The sequence below is a fragment of the Lethenteron reissneri genome, chromosome 47 (genome assembly GCF_015708825.2).
Source record: "Lethenteron reissneri isolate LAM-NWPU_2019-01 chromosome 47, ASM1570882v1, whole genome shotgun sequence".
Lineage (NCBI taxonomy): Eukaryota > Metazoa > Chordata > Hyperoartia > Petromyzontiformes > Petromyzontidae > Lethenteron > Lethenteron reissneri.
Genome location: NC_083825.1, coordinates 7,929,877 through 7,949,890, shown reverse-complemented (window position 1 = coordinate 7,949,890; position 20,014 = coordinate 7,929,877). Strand labels below are relative to the sequence as shown.

At 48.5% G+C, this 20,014-nt stretch overlaps 1 protein-coding gene across 4 annotated transcripts; it reads left to right on the top strand.

The window, feature by feature from the left end:
• The first annotated feature begins 3,381 nt into the window (after window positions 1–3,381).
• Window positions 3,382–19,952, top strand: LOC133354544 (palmitoyltransferase ZDHHC6-like). 4 transcript variants are annotated; one of them, XM_061571455.1, is made up of 11 exons: window positions 3,382–3,574; window positions 8,524–8,822; window positions 9,686–9,777; window positions 11,103–11,262; window positions 12,858–13,016; window positions 13,700–13,753; window positions 14,347–14,511; window positions 15,861–15,902; window positions 16,651–16,796; window positions 17,522–17,568; window positions 18,939–19,952. In XM_061571455.1, exons 2-11 carry the CDS (start codon window positions 8,568–8,570, stop codon window positions 19,190–19,192), a joined length of 1,374 nt encoding a protein of 457 aa, XP_061427439.1. In that variant the 5' UTR covers window positions 3,382–3,574; window positions 8,524–8,567; the 3' UTR covers window positions 19,193–19,952. The 4 variants fall into 4 exon arrangements, with proteins under 4 accessions (XP_061427439.1, XP_061427438.1, XP_061427437.1 ...); XM_061571454.1 differs by having other exon boundaries at window positions 8,342–8,822; XM_061571453.1 differs by having other exon boundaries at window positions 8,339–8,822.
• Window positions 19,953–20,014: the final 62 nt, after the last annotated feature.

The following is a 20,014-nucleotide window of genomic DNA, read 5'->3' as shown; positions in this document are numbered from 1 at the left end:
GACTGAAATGTGAAGAATGACCGTTGTGGTAGGAGAACGATGCTGTATTTGTGTGTGTGTGTGTAGCCGCGTGGACGGTGAAGTTAATGATTGTTGCACACAGTTATCATTAAATGCCTTGGACAAATTGACCCAGAATTGAGGTCATTGTAGCTATAAAACCTAAAAGCCGTGTCAAGCTAATTACATGGTCAATTATATTTTGTGGAAACGGGCAACATCGACATTCTTGTTGCTGTATCTCAGCGATAAAAGATAGCAACAGCGGACTTTCATTTGTGTAGGTTTGGTATTTGACGCTTGTTTTGACACTTTAATTAATAAGAGTCAGTAAGGTGTCTTGAGCTACAGTTTGACACCGTCATTGAGTAGACGTGTAACACGGACACTCAATTAGCGGAGGAGTGTACATCACCCAATCTTTTTTTAACACAAATCCATCCAAGCCATCAACAGTCATCGTGTGTCAACGTTACCTCATTGCGATTTCATACCAAAACTTGAACATTCATATTTTCCGTTAACAATGTACATTCCATTTTAATATTTAAAACAACCATTCCTAGTGTGTAATGTAGTAAATGTTTCTGGCGTACAATACATTTTGTCTGCTCTGTTTGTGGTGGCTGTTTTAATTTAGAACTTACCATTCGTGTGTTTGTCTACCGAATATTGACATCATCGCTTGCATTGGGATCTGTGGACGATAACAGTTAAACGCTTGGATGCATAATAGGGAAATTCACGTTTTGCTTCCGAGTAAAGAGTTTGGAGTTGGGAATGATTTGGCAAGAAGACATCTGTGGCTGCCAAGGCTTGTTGTACCAGTACTTGATTCAGATACACACGTGCTCTTCTCACCGGGAGGTTTTGACGTTTTGAAATCGTGCAACTTTCCACAAGTACTTCTTTTTTTAACGATTAACATTTTTTTATTTGTACCCATATTGCACTTCAGCCGAGATCTTTTTGATGGTGGCTGTATAATGTACTTGTATAGCGCACTCATTTTCCCGCGTTAGGCATTGTGTAAAATATCCCCAAACTTCTACCAGCACGGCATGTGTGTTTTGTTTACACCGAGTGAGGTATGAATACTGTAGATTTACTTTGTTTGGTCTTCATGGCTTTGCTGTACAGCTACAAATCCGTTTTCGGGTTGTTACCGAGTTTTGTTTGGCACGATGTCAAATGTTTCGCTGAAGTGCTGAACTGAAAAGGTCCCAGTATGTGGAACAAAACGTTGGACACGAATGCGGAACAACACGCAGTAAAACCCGAACTCGGGTTGGAAGGCTGTACTGCCGATTTATTTTCATCGTGTGCGATTTAATGCACCATAATTGAGTTGCTTTCTTATTTACAAATGGGTAAAAAGGGTATTTTGGCTAACAGACAAAACAAGTGTTTGGAATGTAATCGTACCATATAATTTTTAAGCGTAGATTTATCGAGGTATATTCAGGCTCCAACCACATTTCTCTTGTTGGGGAAGCAATTGTCTCTGACCCATATTTTTTTGGAATGGTAACTCCTTAATAAAAGTTTTATTGCTCAAACATTAACCTTGCCGTTCAGATTCACTATTCCGATTGAAAGTATAACAAGCCAGCGTTTTTAAATGTTAAGTTTGGCATACTTCTTCTGGGCTCATAATCATGCATACTTAAATAATGACATAAAAAAATATTCTGAATGCATCCTCAACTGTTTATATGAGAATAAGCTATCCCACAAGGAAGGCAATATGGTATGTAGTTTCAGATAAAAAGGCAATTTAATTTCCCGAGTGTCTTTTGGAGCTGTTCAAATTTGGAATCATTATTCATATACACTTTAACATTCCATTTGATCTCAGAGTTAAGTACGTTTTTAATAACATTTATGTTAAACCACTTAAATAATTATTCTGCTCGGTGTGACATTGGTAGTATATTTTTGCACAATTGCATGAAGATTCATGGTAGAACTTTACTGTGGATTCAACGTGTCTAACGTTGGATATAATGCATCTAGGGATTTTGTAAAATGATTAATACAGGAATCTCAATAGACGTTTAGTATTGTCTCCAACAAGCACAGTAATGGAACTGAATGGGTTATGCCATTCCAGGGAAGTTTTTTTTATTAAAGCAACTTTAGATGGCATGTAACTTCTACACGGTCTTAAGTTGCATGGCGGACACATTGTAAAGGAAATGAAAAGGTGTTGGAGAGTTTTTTGGAATTAAATTAACATTTATTTTAATGTATATTTTTTTAAATCAAAAATATTAATGGCAGAGCTGCATAAAACCTACCAGCAAGTCAGTTAAAAGGCTTAATATATTTTGTCATCTTCATGGCATTGCTGTTCGTTATAGCTGCGTTAGGCTTGACAATAACCTTGCAGCAACAGATGACAAATTGACTTTGCGAATTTGGTAAAAACGCTCAGAAATAATGATAAGTTAACCAGTGGCAAAATGTATCCTGTGAGTAGTTTAGACGCATTCACACGCACTAAATTGTGGTTTAATAGATAAGTAATTCTACATTCCATTCAACACATTAAATTCTCACATGAATGTTTTTGAGAATTTAAAAGCAACGGTTGGCGATTCGGAAGCGACGACATGGCGGTGACCGACCACGTGTAAGAATTATGAACGGTCTAGTTTTGAAAACTCAAAAGAGTTAGTGTGATAGTGAGTTCAATCTAGATTTTAAGTTGTGACTGCAGGGATCACGACTCTTTGGTTCTTTCGGTAAAGTCACGTAGGAACCTAGGAACCTACGTGACTTTACCGAAAGAACCAACGAGTCGTGATAGTGTTTACTCGTGAGATGAAAGAATGGACAAATGATAAGCTGAAATGTACTGCAATTAGTGCACAATGGACATGATGCTTGTACACTTTGTATTTATCCACTAATTTGTATGTTTTACTGCTTATTTCGTAATGCGCAGACTGGAGAAATGTCACATTCCAATCAAACGTTTTGTATTTACAGGAATAACATCATGAAGGGCGTATTTTATTACATTTAACAGGAACGAGTGTTGTCCAGGCAATACATGCGACTGGAAATTACTAAAATCTTAGCGTTGCTTTGTATGTATTTGATTACTACATTGCAATAACATGTATATATTTTCACTCTACATCACAAATAAAATGTCACATTACAGTATTTTTGGGTTTGCGTGGTTTTTTGTTGTGTACAAGTAAAATACTGGTTTTTTTTTCTTTATTGTGTTGATAAACTCTGGTTTGTCAGCATTTTTCTGCACCAAGGTGACAAACCGGTTGGCCCTAGACTTGAATTTGTAATGAGGAAGAGAGCTGGGGCAATGGCCAATGGGGAATTAATTTTAAATTTATTTTACCCCAGGGAGCTTCACCGAGTCTCCCGGTCTTTTCAGCAGACTTCAACAAAGCCCTGCTTGGGAGCTGATGGAAGAACACAGGAATGCCATAGAATCCCTAAGCGCGGGGAAATAAGGTCGCTTAGAAACGTCTCTTTAACAAAGCTCCGTATCCACCGCCTCTCTCGACTGCTCCCCATCACGAGCAACTTCGCTGACCTACAGGTGGGTGTGAACCACACGTGATCTCACCGTAGGTCGCTAACCCCAGGAGTAAATCACAGGTGTCTCGACACCACACCCATCATCTCATACCTGCATTAGGTGGGTGCTATGAACATGAACCAGTAACCATGGAGTGCTGTACTGTACACGGAGTAATTAGTTGGGTTTTATCATCAGAAATCGCACAAAGGCTCAAGGGGGCCCAGATTATGGCACCCGTGGGATTCCTTGGGTGTGCTGAAAGCATTCGGGCCACAGCCTTTCCGTACCCAAGCAACGCCAAAACGTCACAAGCACACGTGGCTATAACGATTTTTCTGCACTGGTTGATGCACACATTGTGCACCATTGTGCTTATTAATAGGTGCACATCACCGAATACGTGTGTGTGTGTATATATTAATACCTGTATGTACGTACTTGTGCAAATGTTAGTTTAATACGTAGACTTTCGCGACCAATATCCATAATACAGGTTTTTTTGGGTTAGATCGCATAAGTTTACGTGGGGAAAAAAAAACCTGTATTATGGATGTGCATATGTTGGACATAATATGTATGCATATATTTTGAGCTGCTTTCGCACCGTACGTAGCCAACCGTGCTGATCGGAGGTGTGTGGAAAGGACAACGAATTGTATGCTGTGTACATGCTATATACATTGTATAATGTGTTCATAGCTCCGTGTTTGCAAAATCAATTTGCCACTCGATATCCGGCAAGTTGGCTCGACGGAAGAGCGAACGTCTCGCAGTCTGGAAGGTTGCGAGTTCAAGTCCTGTTTGGAAGGCTAACTCAGCCCATCATCCTTATTGGGGTCGATAAAACGTGTACCACTAAGAGCCGTGGATGTGTCAATGGTGACGCCACTGTGCTGTATACCTCTGCATGTGTATTAACTAATTACAGGCAAGCTTAACCAGTCTCACTGAACCCTAAGAGCATGATATGTATCACTTAAGAGCCAACGGAGTCACCCGAATGCGATTTAATATCAATTCTCACTCAGCCCACAATGTCACCTGTGTGTGTGTTTATTCAGCCTGGCCCACTGAATCCCATCAGGGCCCTGTAGGTGTCTCCGTGTCACCCACAAGGTCACCCGTGTGTGTGTTTATTCAGCCTTGCCCACAGAATCCCATCAGGGCCCTGTAGGTGTCTCCGTGTCACCCACCATGTCACCTGTGTGTGTGTTTATTCATCCTGGCCCACTGAATCCCATCAGGGCCCTGTAGGTGTCTACGTGTTACCCACAATGTCACTTGTGTGTGTGTTTATTCAGCCTGGCCCACTGAATCCCGTCAGGGCCCTGTAGGTGTCTCCGTGTCACCCACAATGTCACCTGTGTGTGTGTTTATTCAGCCAGGCCCACTGAATTCCATTAGGGCCCTGTAGGTGTCTCCGTGTCACCCACAATGTCACCTGTGTGTGTGTTTATTCAGCCTGGTCCATTGAATCCCATCAGGGCCCTGTAGGTGTCTCCGTGTCACCCACGATGTCACCTGTGTGTGTGTTTATTCATCCTGGCCCACTGAATCCCATCAGGACCCTGTAGGTGTCTACGTGTCACCCACAATGTCACCTGTGTGTGTGTTTATTCAGCCAGGCCCACTGAAATTCATTAGGGCCCTGTAGGTGTCTCCGTGTCACCCACAATGTCACCTGTGTGTGTGTTTATTCAGCCTGGCCCACTGAATCCCATCAGGGCCCTGTAGGTGTCTCCATGTCACCCACCATGTCACCTGTGTGTGTGTTTATTCATCCTGGCCCACTGAATCCCATCAGGGCCCTGTAGGTGTCTCCGTGTCACCCACGATGTCACCTGTGTGTGTGTTTATTCAGCCTGGCCCACTGAATCCCGTCAGGGCCCTGTAGGTGTCTCCGTGTCACCCACGATGTCACCTGTGTGTGTGTTTATTCAGCCTGGCCCACTGAATCCCGTCAGGGCCCTGTAGGTGTCTCCATGTCACCCACCATGTCACCCGTGTGTGTGTTTATTCAGCCTGGCCCACTGAATCCCATCAGGGCCCTGTAGGTGTCTCCGTGTCACCCACAATGTCACCTGTGTGTGTGTTTATTCAGCCTGGCCCACTGAATCCCGTCAGGGCCCTGTAGGTGTCTCCGTGTCACCCACGATGTCACCTGTGTGTGTGTTTATGTAGCCTGGCCCACTGAATCCCATCAGGGCCCTGTAGGTGTCCCCGTGTCACCCACGATGTCACCTGTGTGTGTGTTTATTCAGCCTGGCCCACTGAATCCAATCAGGACCCTGTAGGTGTCTCCATGTCACCCACCATGTCACATGTATGTGTTTATTCAGCCTGGCCCACTGAATCCCATCAGGGCCCTGTAGGTGTATCCATGTCACCCACCATGTCACCTGTGTGTGTTTATTCAGCCTGGCCCACTGAATCCCATCAGGGCCCTGTAGGTGTCTCTGTGTCACCCACAATGTCACCTGTGTGTGTGTTTATTTAGCCTGGCCCACTGAATCCCATCAGGGCCCTGTAGGTGTCTCCGTGTCACCCAGAATGTCACCTGTGTGTGTGTTTATTCAGCCTGGCCCACTGAATCCCATCAGGGCCCTGTAGGTGTCTCCGTGTCACCCAGAATGTCACCTGTGTGTGTGTTTATTCAGCCTGGCCCACTGAATCCCATCAGGGCCCTGTAGGTGTCTCCGTGTCACCCACGATGTCACCTGTGTGTGTGTTTATTCAGCCTGGCCCACTGAATCCCATCAGGGCCCTGTAGGTGTCTCCGTGTCACCCAGAATGTCACCTGTGTGTGTGTTTATTCAGCCTGGCCCACAGAATCCCATCAGGGCCCTGTAGGTGTCTCCGTGTCACCCAGAATGTCACCTGTGTGTGTGTTTATTCAGCCTGGCCCACTGAATCCCATCAGGGCCCTGTAGGTGTTTCCGTGTCACCCGTGACGTGGCGAGGTCGCGCCTCCCCCCACTTCGTGTTTGCCGAAGAGTCTTTTTTTTACGAGCGCACGAACAGCCGTAGCGGCAGCAGCATCAGCAGCAACAGCTGATAACGAACAAAGAGCAGCAGCAGCAGCAGGTACCACGTGTCTGTCGATAACTAACACTCGCCACATCGACGCCGGGTCGTGGGTTCGTCACTGCCGCAGCTCAACAAACACGTGCTCGTGTGTGTACTGTATGGTGAACATCTTTCGCACCCTAGGTTAGCCAAGCGTGCTAATCGGAGGTGCGTGTGTGTGTGTGTGGTCACGTGGCCTCGACTGTGCACCTAGCCTGGCACGGGCGCTATGATAACATTACTAGCAGTCGTGGTGGATGATTACCGTTGCTGCTTATGATATCGTTGCTGTTGGAACACGTGTTGATTAATTGGTTTATTAATCGGTTGCTCGCAAGCGGGTGCTTATGTAAGGCTGGTCTCGGGTGTGCACCTAGCCTGGCACTGGCGCGATGTAGACGCGAGTGCACTGGCCATCTTCAATCCTCTGCCGGACAAAGGCTTCCCCACTCCGTGAGCTGCGTGGAGCACGCATCACCCTGCCGCTTGTCATCGTGGGTTGGGCGAGTGAAGAGGTGGAACCACGAGAGAGGCTTGTGCCGGATGATACTCGCTGCAAAAGTAGCTGCAAATGCTACGGGTCATACTTCACCACGCTGTGTGTGTGTGTCAGAGTCATGGATGATGTGTCCATTATGCCCCAACGAGGCGTGGGACGAGGTGCATTCATATCCAGCAGTGGATTGACACGAGCCTGGAAAGTATTTTATTTTATAAAGTAATCTAAGTGTAGTACAAATTAGCGTTTGGTCATATGTACAATGACGGATATGGGGGGTATTCATCCAGCAGTGGATAGATGGTGAATATTTGATTGCTGTTTGCACTATTGTTGTGTGTGTGTGTGTAATTGTCTGTGCGAAATGTGTGTAAAGGACTGAACAGTATTCACAGTCGAATGGCATTTACAACTCTATATTATACACGAGTTGTATATATACTGCAATGTGCTTCGTGTATCGAAAAGTGGAATCTACTTACACATTGTTCAAAATATTCACCAAATATTTCATCATTTGTGTTTGAATGTGTGTACGTTGAACTTCTTTCGCACCGTACGTAGCCAACCGTGCTAATCGGAGGTGCAAGGGAAGGACAACAAACTAAGCAGTGGCTTTCTAATATCGGAAGGAAGCGCATTCCAGACGGCCACAGAAGCGCATCTGAAAGCGCGCGATGCAGTAACCACCTTTGTTTGCCTTTTACTCGGCAGTGGGGTTTGTTTTGTGTGTGTCCATGACTGATCTGAAATGAATGCAAACTTAAGCTCCTGTAGGTGCATGTTGGTCACCCCCTACAAGCGTTATCCAGGCTCATCTCTGCCACATTTTCAGAGATCAAATATCACTCACACTAAGTCGGTCCTTGACACGTACTGAATACATTTCGCACATCATTGATATTTTCTTGAATCTGATTTCCCCCCCCCACAATTGTATACCGATTCTACTCAAAGCATCGTGTCATTAGATAAGAAGCATCCGTTCGGATCTCACTTAGAGCAGTGCAGCATTTGCGACAGAAAATGACCTGCAGAAGTAGATATCAGAGAAGCACTTCCGAGGTCTCTTAAAGTGACCTCTGCTGTCCTCCAGCTGTACACACGAGGGCAACGTTTGTCGAATGGCAGTCAAACCGATATATTTTCATCCTCAGACCTGGAATTCATGCCAATTTCAGTGCAAAAACTAAACTTAATATGATGTTTGTTTTTAGCAGTCCTTGGTAAATGAGCTGAGACCATCCACTCGCTGCACTCGAGAACCCGGTTGAATAAGAGGCGGCTGAAGCCTGGATTCCAACCCATGATCGTAGTCGTGGCAGCTCGGCACTCTCACCTACGAGCCGCCCGGCCCTCCTCCCTTCCCCATCGCTGACACGGACTTGTCACCGCGTGCCAGCGCCCGCGTGCCAGCGCCGCGGTGGCGGGACGCCTCGGCCGCGAATGGCGGGCGGCGTGCCGTGGCGCCGGCTGTGCCACTGGGGGCCGTGGCTGGTGCTGTCGGGCCTGGTGCTGTGCGGCCTCGTGACGCTGTTCGCCACGCTGCTCTGGGCCTGGCCCGTGCATCGGAGCGCCGACGGTGGTGGCGGCGCCATCGTCCACCTGGCGTTCCTGCTGCTGTGGGTGCCCACGCTGCTCACGCCGTACCTGCACGCGGTGTTCGCCGGCGCTGGGTTCGTGTCCCTCGGATGGCGCCCCGTGAGTGAACTTGCACGCGCACCCGGACGGTCAGGGTGGCTTGCGAAAGCTTAAAAAAAAAACGTGCGCGCAAGTTCAGCCGCTCGGCTCGCTCGCTCACTCACTTCTGGCGTAACGGCTCTCTGCTACGAGGAGGCCCTCTAGATCTGCCCCCTCTTGGAGTGTTCTTTGGCTTTACTTCTTCCACGCTGGCCCGATGTTTGAGAAACTATTATTTTTTTAATCAAGGCCCACTGAGCTTATCTAGAGGTGTTTTTCAAAAGTGACCTGGCCATCACAAATGATAGCTTAACGAAGTGGGCTTATCACATGGAAATGTATTGCAGCCAAATACTCCAAATGCATGCTGATTATAAATGTGGAGGGGAAAAATCGGAGGGCCCAGAGAAAAATCCACGCGACCACGGGGAGAGAGAGACATGCAAACTCCAGATATACAGGTGTCCGGGTCGGGATCGAACCCACGACCTCATGAATACCAGGCAAGGTAGTTAACATCTCGCCACCGTGGCACCCCAAATAAGAGGTGTGAGTATCCACACTTGACCCCACCACACACGACCTGCCAGTCGACTGACTGCAGTGTGCCCGCTCACGCTGCCTGATTGACAGAGGCAGGGAGCGTTTAGAAACTCTTCCATTGTTTTTAACTGCCGTGCCGAGAGATTGACCCAACGACCTCTGTATTTGGTAAGAGGTTCGTAATAATGTACAGCCCTTCTGTCAATCCAGTCTGATGTAGGCCTGTCAATGCCGGTAAACTGTGAGTGTCCTTGCTTTCTTTTGAGTTGACGCTGAATGTGGGTGGAATGGGACGCTTGAATTGGATGTTAACCGAGTCTCTCCCTCTCTCTCTCCAACAGGAGCGATCCGAGGAGGCTCGCCTTCTGCCGTACTGTGAGAAATGCCAATCCTTCAAACCACTCCGGTCTCACCACTGCCGGCAATGTCAGAGGTGAGCATTCCAGCAGTGGCCCGGGTGTGTGTGGGTGTGTGTGGGTGTGTGTAGAAGTGGTGGAGTGAACTTCTTGGTTCTTTTGGTAAAGTCACGTAGAAGGGAAATAATAAAATAATACAAATATAAAACATTATAAAATAATTCTCACGACGTTTCGGCCACAACGCAAGCAGCCGTCCTCAGGTGAAGACCAGGTTTGTCTGGCCGAAACGTCGTGAGAATTATTTTATTATGTTTTATTTATATTATTTTATTATTTCCCTTCTACGTGACTTTACCGAAAGAACCAAGAAGATGAATAATCCCTGCAGTCACGAAAGCTTTAAATCGAAATTTAGTGGTGGAGTGGTTAGTGAGTTGCGCTACGAACACAGCAACCCGAGTTCAATTCCGGTCCTGCGCCTCCCCTAGGTCGACTCGGCCTCAAATGAGTCTCTGGTGCAGTGTGTAACATCGTTGCTAGGGAGACAAAGGCAGTCGGGCGTGGTGCTGGCCACCCCCCACCCCCTTGTGTGCCGTGCTGGCCTTCATAGATGCTCGCTAACAGCGCTTGCCCCAACAGTTTGTTAAGACTATATAGGGGATATTTGTTTTGTTTGTGTATATTTAAGTTTAGATTTAAATGATTTTAATCTCTGCTCACTTTTACAGAGAAAGTGAGCAGCTGCGCTGTCAACACCCCAGCCATGTGGACAGTTTGCGTGTAGTTTACGGTTAATTTCACACTGTCACCACCAGATGAGATCAATAGTAATCTGTCTTCTGGAAAGCAGACATTTAAGATTCTGTGGCATGAGAGGTGCCTGGGTGGTGCATGAGGTCAGAGCGCTGAGTTGGCACCGACAAAAAAAACCGCCGTCATATTCATTTTGGTTGTATGCTTAATTAGTATATATTCTTGTCCTGAGAATTAGAACAACTTTTGTGTGACTGCCTGCAACAACAAAAACGTTACTTTGTAGCATGGCGGCTGAGGAATGTGCTGCCGTTATAATGTGCATTGCAGTTACTTGAAGGGATCTCAAAAGTAGTTCTCAGATATCCGCTCCCACAGGCCCTTCCGTGTGAGTCTATTTTTCTTATCGTGGCATCATATCGATGGCACATTCACGATAAAAATTTGGGGAACGATCGGATTGATATTAAATAATAATCATGAGCGATAATTTACAAGAGGAGGTCCAATAAAACTGCGAGATAATTCTATTCGGAGCCGGGACCCCACTGCTCTCTCTGGCATTGGCTCCTCGGCTCCCTCGGTGTGCAACGTCACCTCCTGGGCGAGCAGCCTTACGGTGGACCACGTTCTCTCGTGCCCGCAGGTGCGTGCTGAAGATGGACCACCACTGCCCGTGGATCAACGCGTGCGTCGGGCTGCGTAACCGCGCCTCCTTCGTGGCCTTCCTGCTGCTCACGCCGACCGCCGGCCTCCACTCTCTGTGCCTTCTCGGCAGCACGCTCTACCAGGAGTTCCTGGCGCCGGTGAGCAAAAGCCACTGTGGGTTGTCGTCTATTTTAAGAGACCCCCGAGTGACACGAGGACGTTCGACCTTCAGAGAGTTCACTGCCCCCCCAGCAGTGGGCTACCTTACATCGTATCCAGACTGGCCACAGCAGGTGCAGTCACCTTCTCCATAATGTAGGGCAAAGGGAACAGTGAAGCACATCGTGGGTCGATGGGTCTCTATGTGAACTCATGTCCACTGTGAGTTTTATGGGTCTCTTTGTGAGCCTATGGGTCTCTGTGTGAGTTTGTGGGTCTCTTTGTGAACTCATGTCCACTGTGAGTCTAAGGGTCTCTTTGTAAGTATATGGGTCTCTGTGTGTCTATTGGTCTTTGTGTAACTCTATGGGTCTCTGTGTGAACTCATGTACACTGGGAGTTTTATGGGTCTCTTTGTGAGCCTATGGGTCTCTGTGTGAGTTTGTAGGTCTCTTTGTGAACTCATGTCCACTGTGAGTCTAAGGGTCTCTCTGTAAGTATATGGGTCTCTGTGTGTCTATCGGTATTTGTGTGACTCTATGGGTCTCTGTGTGAACTCGTGTACACTGGGTTTTTATGGGTCTCTGTGATTGTCAATAGATATCTGTGTGAGTCTCTGTGTCTCTGTGTGAGTCTGGGTCTCTCTGTGAACTCCTGTCTACTGTGAGTCTCTGGGTCTCTGAGTGAGTCTCTGGGTCTCTGGGTGAGTCTGTGGGTCTCTGTGTGAGTCTCTGGGTCTCTGTGTGAACCCGTGACTATTGTGAGACTCTGGGTCTCTGTGTGAGTCTCTGGGTCTCTGGGTGAGTCTGTGGGTCTCTGTGCGAGTCCCTGGGTCTCTGTGTGAACTCGTGTCTATTGTGAGACTCTGGGTCTCTGTGTGAGTCTCTGGGTCTCTGTGCGAGTCTCTGGGTCTCTGTGTGAACCCGCGTCCACTGCGAGGGATCTCCGAGGGCGCGTGCGGGATTCATGCTCGGCGTGCCAGGAAACCGGCAGCTGGGTTCACGACGTAGACGTTTATTGGTGGTTGTTACTCATCTCGTATCCGTTATGAAAGAGCACAAATGAGAAGCTTCACCTTCACACTGCCGGATGCCCAGTTACGCGCGAGGTTCCCATCCACACACCTGGGGGCTTTGTCAACAAGCCATCAAGCCCAGTGTATTAAGGGAGCCTCGGAGCTGTCCATACGCCCATCATTTTCTTTCCCAGAATATGCAAATATACTCAACGGACAAATTGGACAAAAAACATCCCAAGTAGGGACCCATCTGCTCGAGATGATCGAGGCTCATTCATGGATGTTTTAAGGACCTTCGTGTTTATAATGCTGTGGTATTTTTGTTGTTACGAGTAGAGTGCCACTGACCACTTCGGTGGTTCGCTGGCAGCTTTCCCAATAATTCTTCATCATGCTACTACAGAAGCCATTCATTCAGCGTTTCACTCGCAAAACCTCAGATCGGAACATACGAACATTGCCGATCAACTCCTCCTCGCCATACAAGAAGGAAGAAGAAGAGTTACCGGTCCCGCTCACGCATGGCACGCTTGTGCCGCCTTCCCCCCGATCCCTGTCCGCAAACTCCACCCCCAGGTTTTCTTGGTGCCTGCGGCGGGTGGCTCAAATTCGACGTTGGCCGTTGAGGCCGTGGCGCGTTACCCCTTCGGCGTGCCGGCCTTCCTCGCCACGCTCATCTCCTTCGTGGTGACGCTCACCGCCATCCCTTTCATGGTCCTCTTGGGGGTCAATCAGGTCGGTCGTCACGACGGCACGGTGGCGCTGACGTCGGGAGGGGCGAGCAGTGAAAATTTCTAGCGGGCCCGCGGATAACGCTAGATGTTTACTCCCTCGCCTGGTACACAGGAGGTCGTGGATTTTATCCTGATTTTGACTGTATATATGGAGTTTGCATGTTCTCCCTGTGGTCGATTAGCTTTTTCTCCAGGTCCTCCGGTTTTTCTCTCCACATTTAGAATCAATGTGTTTATTCGAGTATTTGGCTGCTATAAATTTCCACCCGATAAGCCACTTCGTTGAGCTGTCATTTGTGGCCAAACCGCTTCTGAAAAAGCTACATAGCTCAGTGGGCCTTACCTGGTAAAAGAAAAACAATTGTTTAGTTTAATATCAGTCCGATGAGGGCCTTCCCTCGTCATGCAGGTCATCGGGGGGGGGGGGGGGGGGGGAGTATTTGACCATACTTCATCACGCTAATCACTGCAGGTTGGTAAACGTGAGGAGCATACAAGTGCTGTACAATACAAAACATAACATTGTCTCGAGCGATCTCAATACCCATGTCCAAGGCACTTGCGGCTTGTTTGGAATCTTCTGCTGATTTTAAAAGTCGGTCCTCAAATTGTGGGAGTGGACTGATGATAATAACGATGATGATGACGATGACGATGGTGTTTTTTTATGTTTGATTCGCGCAGCTCAATGGACTGTTGAGAAACCGCACGTTTATCGAGGCCAAGATTGAAGCGAAGGTAACGTTAAATTGTAATCTACAGTACAACCGAGTGCAAACTGAAATTCGGTTTAATGACTATTTTCAGTCACGGTCTCATTGCGACAGAGGCTGTGGGTTCGCAGGTTGGCGTAAGGCCACGTGACCCTGGCTGAGAGTTACCCTGCATCTTATTGACGGCCTTTAACAGCAATGAGTGATCCGCCAGGCTTTGAGAACCGTCTCGCCAGTGTTGCATCACAACCCAAAGTGTCTCTCTAATGGGAGGAGGTTCAAAGGGTCCAAGTGCCATAACTCTCGTGGAGACGGTCCAGTGTGAAGGAAACCACGGCGTGGAGTCGTGCTTACTCCTGGGGACTCTGGCCCTCGAGTTAACCTTGTCGATCAAAGGGCTACTGCCCGAAACTTAGAGAAGCCTGAGCAATAATAGGTACGAGAGTATTTGCGAATGTGAAAAGTGTTTTGCCCTTCCGTACTGCTAATTTGATAACTCCGAGGACTAACGCCCCCCCCCCCCCCCGCGCACGCACGCTTAAATTTTTTAGTCGCTTTCTTCCCTTTAATCTTCTCTGTCTCCCGCCCCCCCCCCCCCCCCCCCCCCGTGGTGCCCAGGCGGCCGAGCGGTTCGCGGGCGGCCGCCGCGACCGACTTCTCCGCTTCCCCTTTGACCTCGGCTCCGCCTGGAGGAATCTCCAGCAGGAGCTGCCGCCCACGAGGTTGCGCGTGGACGGGCTGCGCTGGCCCACGGCAGCGGGCGCCGACCCCTACTGCGTCAACGTACGCGCGCACACACGCACGCACACACGCACACACGCACACGCACGCACACACACGCGCACACGCACACACACGCACACACACACGCACACACACGCGCACACACACACGCGCACGCACACACCCACACGCACGCACACATCCACACGCACGCACACACCCACGCACACACCCACGCACACACCCACACGCACACACCCACACGCACGCACAAAGACAAATATCCCCCGTATAATCTTAACAGACTGTAGGCGCACACACACGTGCGCTCACACACACACGCACACACCCACACACACGCACACACATGCACGCACACACACACACGCACACGCACCCACACACACACAAAGACAAATATCCCCCGTATAACCTTAACAGACTGTAGGCGCACACACACGTGCACTCACACACACACGCACACGCACCCACACACACACGCACGCACAAAGACAAATATCCCCCGTATAATCTTAACAGACTGTAGGCGCACACACACGTGCGCTCACACACACACGCACACACCCACACACACGCACACACGCACACACATGCACGCACACACACACACGCACACGCACCCACACACACACGCACAAAGACAAATATCCCCCGTATAACCTTAACAGACTGTAGGCGCACACACACGTGCGCTCACACACACACGCACACACCCACACACACGCACACACACGTGCACTCACACACACACGACACAAAGGTCTCCCCCACCCCGAGTATGCTTTATCAGCTGTTGGGGCAAGTGCTGTTAGCGAGCGCCCATGAAAGCCGGCATTGCGCACGAAGGGGGCAGTTGTGTGGACGGCGCCACAACCAGCAACCTTCGTCGACCCGGCAGTGACGTTTGCATACTCACCTCAGGATGAGCTGACCTAGGGGTGTCCTAGGACCAGTTCAGATCTCACTTGATGTTAGCCATGGCTGAGAGTCGAACTCAGGTGGCTGGTTTAGTAGGGCGGTGGGCTCACCGCTACGCCACCGTGGTAACCCTTGTCCCTCGCATAGTTCTGTCGGTAATAAAATGTTTACTGCTGTCGTCATAAGCAGTGTGTTAAAATTGTAAAAGACAAATATCTGAGAATTATCGTCGTTAAATTAAATAACGTTTAGGGCAACGGTCAGCCAACGTTTCATTGCCTTGACTGTCAATACCAAATGTGTGGGCATGGATGTCATCATTGCTTGGTCCAAAATACTATCGTCATTTCCAAGTAAAAAAAAACCCATGAGCCACGACCCGGATGGCAAACAAAAATCGCTCCCACTCATCGGACTGAATTTGAATCCGCGAGCCGGATCCAACGTGGAGTGTAACTTCTCTCCCACAGGAGGAGCACGCGGCTCAAAAGGAGGAGAGGACGTTGAGCTGCGTAAGTTCACACGAAGTGGACGTGAAAGTCACATTTCAAAAAATAATAGTTTAGATTTTGTGCGTTGGTGGTGGAACGTCAGGTTCGTTCAAAGCCCGTGGCTTCTATCTTTACGCCGTTTCTCTCCGTGTTGCCAGCTGCTTTGCGCACTCAGGCCTGCCAACAATTGGATTAGTGAAATGTTTGGAATCGCTCAACCAGAGTGTTTGGTGCTGCCACTGTCAGGGTTCGGCAACCTGCAGCTCCAGAGCCGCATGCGGCTCATTAAGGACCGCTTCGTGACGTTATGTATTAATGACCACCGTCTGGTATTCACATGCGTTGCGACACTTGAAATATTCTTTACCGAGTTTGAAAAAAATATGTCTCTTTGTTATTTTGGTTACCGACCCCCTGGTCTAAACAGTAGGCCAAGGATCTGTGTTTTTAAGGTGTTTTCAGTTCCTGTCCTCGCTCTCTAGCGCAGAGGCCTGGACACTGTCGTCTTTATTGAGGACGTAACTTAGTTCTTTGTTCGAGACTCTTGGTGGAATCTTAAGATATTGATCGAACGACTCGCAAAGTGACTGCTTTTAATAGCATACACATGAGCCTTGTGATCTTCATTGTGGGCATCATGGCCGCGAGGTGGCCACGAGACGCAATGCTGGGGGGGGGGGTGATCTTTGCCTTTGCGCCCCCCCCTCGGCACGCTTGACCTCGTTCGAGGGTCAGCGGCACTGAGGTGTGTGGGGTTACGTCGTCGCAGGTTCGGTACCGGGTGCTGGAGGGGTACACGGCCTCGGCGTGCCCCCTGGCCGAGGGTCCCGTCGTGTGCCTCGCCGCGCCCTTCACGGGGGAGCCACGCATTGCCGTCGCGCCGGGGGAAGCGGTCGACGTGAGCAAGACGATGCCGTGAGCACCCCGCAAAACAGCAGCAGCAACAACAACAACAGACGCGGGCAAAACGTTCGGTCGCCAATTTGTTTTAGTTTAATATGTAGAAGTTTCGTAGCCGACTGGGCTAATCGGAGGTGCGGAACATGTCTTGCGTTTGCGACGGTGTGACGGCAGAATTGGTTTACGTGACTTGGGCTATGTAATGATAATTATTGTTGTTGTTTATTTACGAGTGCCTCGTACCGCAAGGTTCAAAGCCACGTCACACAATTTAAGATAAAACCGAATATTTTGAACAAGTGTTGCAAAAAAACACTCGTGAAATGATGAGCACGCAAAGAGAAGGACAAATTATTTAAAAGACTTAAATAATAAGAATGCCAAAATAAAATCAGAAAACGAATTTATAGAAATAGGCCCGAAGCCTTGATTTAAAAGTAGCCACTGTGTGGGCAAAACCTCTTGACGCGATTAACTGCAGAGTTCCACGGTCACGGAGCCTGAAAACAGAGCCACCTCCTCCCCCCAACATTTGCTCAAACTAATTCTAAAGAGATAAGCATCTTGCCAGTTTTGGAGATGTGTAAATGCATGAACATTTTAAAGGCAGTATTTGTGTTTTTTGGGGGGGGAGTTTCAACATTGTTGACTATTGGTGGGTCTCATTCGTGTATCATCAATACGGTTAAGTCATTCGTTTTGCTTGTAATCTTATTTTTTGCGTTGTTGCTTTGTTTTAGACACTGGATGTATGGGGAAAAAATAAGTCACGCCGAAAATCAGGGAGGTAAGCTAAACGCAAGCACGCACTCAGTACAAATAACCCCATGCAGGAGGTTGGAGGGCTTCGATCTCTAACGCATGTTGTAGGTATGGCAAAAAGCCTCCTTGTGAGAAGTCGGGTCAGGTTATCATCACTGGACCGAGTGCGGTTACTGACGCAGCAGTCACACTTCCTCTGTCGCTGTCGATCCTCCGCCAGCTCCTCAATACCGATCCGGTTTATTCCGGTCGTCATTTCGTGTGGTTATATTGGCGGCAAGGTGGCGTCGCAGTTGGTTACACTTGCGCCTCGCAGACATAAGGGGGCCTGGGTTAGATTCCTAAACTCGGCCGTCTGGTCTGCAGTAAGCAACGCAAAAGTTACTGCACCAAACTGGGCCTGAACTTGTATATTACATTTTTTACCATTTCTCTTTTTCAATATAAGGAGTTCCGCTTCCCAACCTTTCCTCCCATCGCCCCCCCCCCCCACCAAGCCCTCCACTGCCACCCCATTGAGGAACAGGACAAATCTGTCTTTTTAATTAGCATGCGTGTGTGATGGTTAGCTTCCCTTGTTACCGCACTGCACTATGAGCTCGGCAACCTGAGTTTGGTTCCTGCTCACCACTGGATAACATCAGTGGTGATTATATGAACTGGTTCTGGGCCGCCTCCCGATCAACTCGGCCTTAAATTGAGTACCTGGTGTGATTAGTAAACCTCTGTTATGGATGATATTGGTTGCGAAAGCCTATGTGTTAAACGAAGTAAACATCAGCACTAGGGAATCAAATGCAGCCGGGCATGGTGCTGGCTTTCAGGATTGGACGCGATGGTGGCGAAATATTATCTCCCTCGCCTGGCATGCAGGAGATCGTGCGTTCAATCCTGACCCTGACGCCTGTATATTTGGAATTTGCATGTTCTGCCCGTGGTCGCGTGTATTTTTTCTCTGGGTCGTCCGGTTTTTCCCCACCACATTTAGAATCAACATGTGTTTTAGAGTATTTGGCTGCTATACATTTTCACACGATAAGCGACGTCGTTCAGCTATCATTTGTGGCCAGATCTCTCTTGAAAAAAAGAGTTCTATATAGCTCAGTGTGGCTTTGCCTGGTAACATAAAATACATCGTTTGGTTTAAAAGTTTATTATAGTCAAATATTTGGCAAATAAAAAAAATCAGTTGTGATTTACCCAATCGAATGAAACCACATAGAAACATCACCCCCTACTTTGAAACGACTGCAATTTTTTTAATATCCCTGAATATATAAAATTTTTTATAAAAGTTTAATGTGCATTCCTGGCCTTCATATAGGTGCTCTCACCATGTTGAAGGTTACAGGGGGGCGGGGTGGGAATCTTGCTCTCTGCTGTGCGCGTGCGCAGGGCTGGCGCCCCAGCGCGGCTGGTTTCCCGAGCGATGCGTGGACCTGCTCGCCGCGGTGCACTCGGCAAATTGCAGCGAAGGCGCGGAAACGGAGCACCTCGGTTGGGCCGGCGGGGACGCGTCGGGCTCGGGCCTCGTTGGCTTCGGCCACTCCTTCCAGGCGGCCAATCACGGCGCTCTGTGCCTCCCGCCGCTCTCAGAGCACCCACTGGGGTTCACCGCCGCTTTTGCGCATCGCAAAAAAATCATTTGACGATTTTGACCGCCTGCCACACGTATTGGATCCTGCCATGGTAACAGGTTTTAAAAAAAAAATGTATATATTAGTTTTTTTTACAATTGCAGAGCACTGGCCCAAAGGCCCATCAGGTCAAACGAACAGCAACAAATGGCACTATTAAAGACTGTAATGATAAGCTGACGTTTTTCTGAATTGAGCAAGGTCGTCGTGAGAACTTGGGGAAACAGATTATGGGAAAGAGGGAATTCGAGTCGAGCAGTGTGAGGGAACAAGCTGAAAAATAAGTGGCTGTGACCTGTCGTGTGGTGAGAGAAGTGTGGGTGAGGAGAGTCAGTCGGCACAACGGACTTGAGAGGTCGGCGGTTCGATTCGATCTACCGACGCAGCAGTTGAAACAATGGTGCGAGTTTCTTTGATTCCTCCAGTGCCTCCGTCCACCCGGCAGCGGAAACGGGTTCACCACGGTTAGTCGATGGCAGAGGTCGCAACCGGGTACCCGATACCCGTACCCTACCCGATACCCAGCTACCCGTACCCGGCCGGGTGCGGGTAGCCGTTTGCGACCCTGGTGCGGCCGGGTACGGGTACGGAATCAAAACCCGTTTGCGACCTCTGGTCGATGGGCAGGTCACGTGCCTCAGCACCTTCCTATACGCATACTCGCCGCTGTTCTGTTTAAGCCCCCTCTCTTTAAGTGACGTATCTACGGAATTGTGTCATAACAGTATTTTTTATACGTACATACAGTGTATTAATAAAATTGGTCTTCGTATATCGTGTGGGTTAAGTTATGAGCGTGCATTGTCATAAATGATACGGGTTGGATTTATATAG